At 38.7% G+C, this 5,996-nt stretch overlaps 1 protein-coding gene across 1 annotated transcript; it reads right to left on the reverse strand.

Annotated features, from left to right (window-relative positions):
* Window positions 1-3,638: 3,638 nt before the first annotated feature.
* ZBTB18 (zinc finger and BTB domain containing 18) lies at window positions 3,639-5,216 on the reverse strand (the record flags this gene model as incomplete). The annotated part of the gene is made up of 1 exon (XM_084253365.1): window positions 3,639-5,216. The coding sequence occupies exon 1, from the start codon at window positions 5,205-5,207 to the stop codon at window positions 3,639-3,641; it is 1,569 nt and encodes a 522-aa protein (XP_084109491.1). The 5' UTR covers window positions 5,208-5,216.
* Window positions 5,217-5,996: the final 780 nt, after the last annotated feature.

Genomic DNA, 5,996 nt, shown 5'->3' on the forward strand with positions numbered 1-5,996 from the left:
ACCCACCATGATCTAGGGCATAATTACCTAAAAGAAACAGATGTTTTCAAAAGTAAATGAAACCACATATTTAAACTATGTATTAACCAGATGTCATGGTGGGGGGAAGGGGGGGGGCAATCTGAATGGTTTCCAATATGATTACATGACAAATTAATTTCTTTTTAATTCCTAATAAGTGATTGTTTTATTCCTAATAAGTGATTGTTTTACTTCATTTATGTGGAAATCCGTGATTAATAGTTTGTTTTAAAGATTTCTTTTCAAATGACATGTCAAAATATTGTTTTTTTATAAGTGTATCCAGTTAATGCTCATTAAGTTAGATGCTAGTCAGTAGAACTAAATTATAACCCTCAACATCTTCAGATACTTTGACCAATTACTACAGGGACTGAAAACACTAAGTCTCTCTTGCCACCGCGCTACTCCCTTCCACCCCCTTCTTTCAGAAGCATATAACTTTGAAATTATTTTGTGGAGCTCAAAATACATTCCCCTTTCATGTAAATCAATGGTTGGTTCGTTAAAACCAAGTGTGAATTGCATGCAATAGAAATCCTATTTTCAGAAAAAAGGGAAATGTACGATTCAAATCAAAAATGATTGTGATTTAGGATAAAAAATCTTTTTGGATTCCCATTCAGCCTGAGTGCTTGAAAAAGGTATTTTCAAATTCTGGACCTTATAGCCCACTTCTTCTATATAAGTTAGTAATATTAACCTTACTAATGCCACTTAATAAATATGTATTTTGAGAGTAGTAACATGAAACTATTTTCATATGTAACTTTAGGACTGGAAATTATAGACAATTATGGATTTCAGGATTTATAGAAATGCACAAAGGACCCTATGTCACAATTCTACAGTATCATCTGGCACTTGAACGTTCTGTCAATTCCTTAGGTCGACCAACAGCACCTCACCCTGACGCGCCTAACAAGACAGGCATGAAGTTGGGACAATCGCAAAAATTCTGGAAGAGAGTTCTATTAATGATTGCACCTATTCAGTTACATTTTAAAATTAAAACTTGAGAATTAAAACCTGGGAACTTTTGAGTTCTCCCCGCAACAAAAGGGATGTATATAAAGCTAATCTTGAACGATCGAATGGCTGCTAATTTGATTGCCGAGAATTCCAGTCATTAGCCAAGCAGTCTTCCAAATTAAGACATCCGGTCTCCTTCAATTTTCCACTTAAACCAGAACACAGAAGAATAGATTTGACCAATCAACTTAGGATAAAATTACCCATGAAGATGACTTATGGTGGATAGAACAGTAGTTGTAGACTATTGAAAAAAACTGAGCTTCCACTTGATGTTTCATAGATTCACAGATTTTTTAACATTCTTGACCTAGTTTATTATAGAAGACAGGTGACATTTTTTAAATGTGCACTTAGTATTTTCTATAAGCAAAAATGTTTCCAGCGGAGTAATATAAAGCAATCTAATAATTCTTAAACTCTGAATAGAATTGAATTTAAAAATAAAGATGTAATGTATGATACATATTTAGTATCTATGTAATATATAATCACAATTAAAAAGCACACAAGAAATTCTCAGTTCATATAATTTATTGCAGTTAGCACACAGTTTAAAAATTCACCAACACACCAATAGTACAAAACTAAACAGCATTATAAGTTATACCCCCCTCAGGAAAATAAAACATACTATGATTGTCAAAGCTAGATGTCAGTCTAAGTTTTAGAACAAAGGAAGAATGTGAAACTAATAAAAAGTAAAAGCAATCACTCACAATGACCACAAAAAGAAATTCCAAAAGAAAGTCCGTTTTCTCACAGACATTGATTGTCTTCTCTAAATTAATAAAAATTATTTTAACATAAACTGTATTTAAAAAAACTAGAAACTCTTCAAGTAACTAAAGATAATGCTCCAAGGCCATTTTCACAGCTTTTTTTGTTTGTTTGTTTGCTTTAAATGCCATTACAGCCAAATTAACACACATTTGACCAAATATTTCCAAAACAGTCCAGCAACACACAATGGAGTTTTCCATTCAGTATCTTAAGCACAAAAATAGGCTATGTTTACAGTAGTTAAGGCGATCAAATTTTAAACAAAAGCAATTAAAAAAAAAAAGGGAAAAACAGCAAACGTTTTCCATGCTACTCCCATAGACCTTATTTGTAAGTGCAAGACAGGAAAACAAACACTGTGCAAAATGCTTTTGCCCTGTGTACTGGTCATTAAAACCACACGTTGGGCTGCAGCCTCTGCTGCCGAGATACACATAGTCTACTAACCCCCTTCCCCATGTCAATCAAGGCAGTCCAGTCCTTTCAGCCTGGGGCTTTTTCAGTCCATAGAATCTTTTCATGAGTGGGGGGGGGGTTGGGGGGGTGAAGGAGCAGGGAAGGGAGGGAGGAAAGGAGGAAGGAGAGAAAAAGAAAAGGGGAGCAAAAAAAAAAAAAAGAATGACCTATTGTCAATTTGTGCAGTAGTTATTCTAAAAATGCTCAACTGGGTAAATGTGTACACCTAAACTTTGAGCTGGCATGGGTTTTGTGCAATTAGAAGTTTGTTATAAATGCACACTGCACATGCAAAATCTTTAAGCCGTTTGTAAACATTTATATTTTCCTTGTTATGTAGCGAAGTTATCAATTTGCAGCTTAAGTTTTTATTCAGCTTAACAGTTTCAACTTAAAGACAGTGGGAAGTCAATTTAAATTATATAAAATAAAAAAAAACAGTGCATTTATGATCTTCATAACACCAGGTTTTTTCCAATGGTGCTATTTTTCTAAGGAAATTAAATAATTTTAAACTCACTCGTTAAAGTTATACAATGCAAACAAAGACAAAAAATATACTGAAACTCATGCATTTCTGTAGCGTTAATATTTACTTTTCAAGACTCAACTAAGAGCATCAACACAACCTGTCAAGTTCTTTGACACCCCCCCCAGCCCATGTAATCAATTACAGTATACAATAACAGTAATTCACATTTTCAACACACAGTTCAACACTGCTGAAGCTGCAATATCCTTTTTCATCTCAAGCAAACCTTCACAAAGACAGCGTCCCAGTGATCCCAGTGTACTTTCAGAATTTCTCTCATTGGGAACCGTCAGAAAACCAGAAGTTGCCACAGAAAGTTTTAAGTCAACTGCTTGTTTAAAAATAGATAATCCAGCATTTCAGAAATTTTCCATTTGGGTCTAAAAGCATTCAGGTTTCCAACAGCCAGCAAAGATTCATGCAATTTGAGACATATAAAGAAGCTAATAAAACGGGAGGGAATTTCTATTAAAAAAAAGTGAAAAAACAGAGTTCAAAAGACAATGCAGTGTTGACAAAATTAAGCCATATGAAAGCATTTTGATAGGACAATTTGTTTCAAAGGTTTATTGGCTTACTTCTATCCCCTTGAAAGAAAAACACCTCTATTCTCTGACTTGCTCTAAAGTTTCTTTTATCAAAATGCTAAATTAGTGAGATTCTCATGCTATTCTAAAGTGCAAAAACAAGTTAATATCCCAACTTTTTAGTTCCAGGAAACAAGACTGCTTTTAGACCGTACCACAACTATATAGAGATCTATTTATATATATGTATAGATATATTATTTATATATGTATATATATATATAAAATTATTTCCAAAGTTCTTGAGAGCTATCTTCTAAGGTCCAGTCTCTGACAGTGGGCAAGCTCAGGGCTTCGCTTTTGACAGACAAGGAGTTCACCAACTCACAGTGGAACTTGCGGATGTGTCTGTACAGGTCTCCGGACTGCGTGAACCTGCGTTCACACCACTTGCAGGCGTGCGGCTTCTCGCGGGTGTGCACCACGGCGTGGCGGCTCAGGTTGTGGGAGTACTGGAAACTCTTGCCGCACTGGGTGCACGTGTAGGGCTTCTCGCCCGAGTGAGTCCTCTCGTGGCGCTTCAGGGTGTACATGCAAGAGAAAGTCTTGCCGCACAGCGAGCAGGTGGGGACGTTGACGTCGGCGGCCGGTTTGCTGCGGAGGCCGTCCTGCTCGCGGAAGTGCGTGCTGAGGTGGATCTGCAGGATGTGCGGGCTGGGGAAGACCTTGTTGCACAGGGGGCACATGAAAATTTGGCCGGCAGGGCTCAGGATGTTGGAGACGTAGGGCAGCAGGCTGCTCTCCATGCCCCCCTCCACCTGGACCCGCTCGTTCTCTGGGGTCATCATCTCATCGTCACTGGCTTTGTCCTCCCGCTCGAGCTCCCTCAAGACCGAGTCCTCCCTCAGAGGAGCCAGATGGGCCGGCTCATACTGTACCCTGTTATTAGTGCTCACACTTTCTTTCACAGTGCTATGTTCCATGTCATAGTCATTAGTGCCAACATCACTCTCATCACAGGAGGCCTCTTTCTCCACCTTCACCTGCACCAGGTTGCTTCTCAGCACGTCCTGTGAAGAGAAATAAGAGCTGTTCAGATTTTCAACTCCTGAAAGGCTGGACTTGACAGACAGGTCCAGCACACAGTCAACATCTGCTGAATCCCTCACGGAGGTGACAGACCTCTGGGACAAAGACTCTGTTGAGCTGCAGGGGCTGGCTACTGTTTTTCCAGCTGCTGTGGCGTGTGGCTCTGCCTCTCCGCCAGCCTGGGGGATGCCTGCTGAGTCTGAGGGCAATCGCATCCACATGTTCCCAGGCTCGGCCGCCAAGTCCCTTTTGCTGGGCAGGATATTCAATTTTTCATCTTCTCCTTCATCTTCATCACTGGGCAAATCCCCCGCAATGTGGCTGCTGCCATCGGAGAGACTCTCGACTTTGTCTGAACAACTTGAAGCGTCTTCTTCTTTTTTGGTGCTATCTGCCTCTGTAGTGGCTTTCTCTTTCAGCTTTTTTTTGCAGACTTTGACAATGTCATACATGTGGAGATAACTGGCAGCTGCTAGCACGTCTTCAATGGGCAAGTCTTTGAACTGGAGTTTCCCTTCATACATGAATTCAAGAAGTAGAGCGAAAGCTGGGGCTGTAACAATGTCGCTGTTCAGATGAACAATGTCTCTTTTGTCCAGCTGGTCCTTGTAAAAGAGGTGGAAATACATGCTGCATGAAGCCAGTACAGCTCGGTGTGCTCGGAACTGGGCATCTCCCACCAGAACAGTGCAGTCACAAAGAAAACCCTGATGTCTCTGCTCACTCAGACACTGCAGCAAATGTCTACTGTGGTCTGGAAACTCCATACTGTCTTCATAACCTGGGAAGAGAGAAATTTCTCATGAGAGACTGGTCAGGAACAACTTTGCAACTGTCTAGTGCATATATATATATATATATATATATATATATTAATCAAAAAGCTTGGGCCACAGAGGTACATGCCCCTGAATTTTTAAAAAGGCTTTTTTTTTTTTTTACTCAAGAGCAACCAAATCACACACACACACAAAAAAAAAAAAAACCTAAAGCCTACTTGGGAGAAGAAAAAATGTATACTTTCCAAACTTCCTTATCCCAGCCAGAGAGCCTCTGATACATCTCCATCTTCCTTGAACTTTCAGTCAAGTTTTAAAAGTCTTAATTTCTACACAATCTCTTACTGAGAACAAGAATTTAGATTTCTTTCAGAGGAATTTAATTAACTCCACTCATCAAATAATGTCCTATAAAGTCTACTATTTGTATTTCTTTTGCTTTAATTTTCAAAGGGAACAACTCGTATTATGAACAAAGAAAAATCCCAAACACATTATGGAAGATTTAGAAAACTTGTGCAGCCATCCTTTTTATTTTACCACTTTTGATACTTGACTGCACGTAGGAAGCACAACTTAAATACACACATTTGGCTGCATCAAGAAAAAATGAAATCACATAATTAGCCCAGAAATTAGCAAACAATTTACTTTTTAAGTCAGAGTGTTACAACAACAAAAAACCCTGTGTATAAAAACAGATGTTAATGCCTTAAGATTTGCAGGTATAGCACACATGTATGAGATCAGAAGGAAGTACACCAACAGATGGAAAAG

This window comes from Talpa europaea, assembly GCF_964194135.1.
Source record: "Talpa europaea genome assembly, chromosome: 14".
NCBI classification, from domain to species: domain Eukaryota; kingdom Metazoa; phylum Chordata; class Mammalia; order Eulipotyphla; family Talpidae; genus Talpa; species Talpa europaea.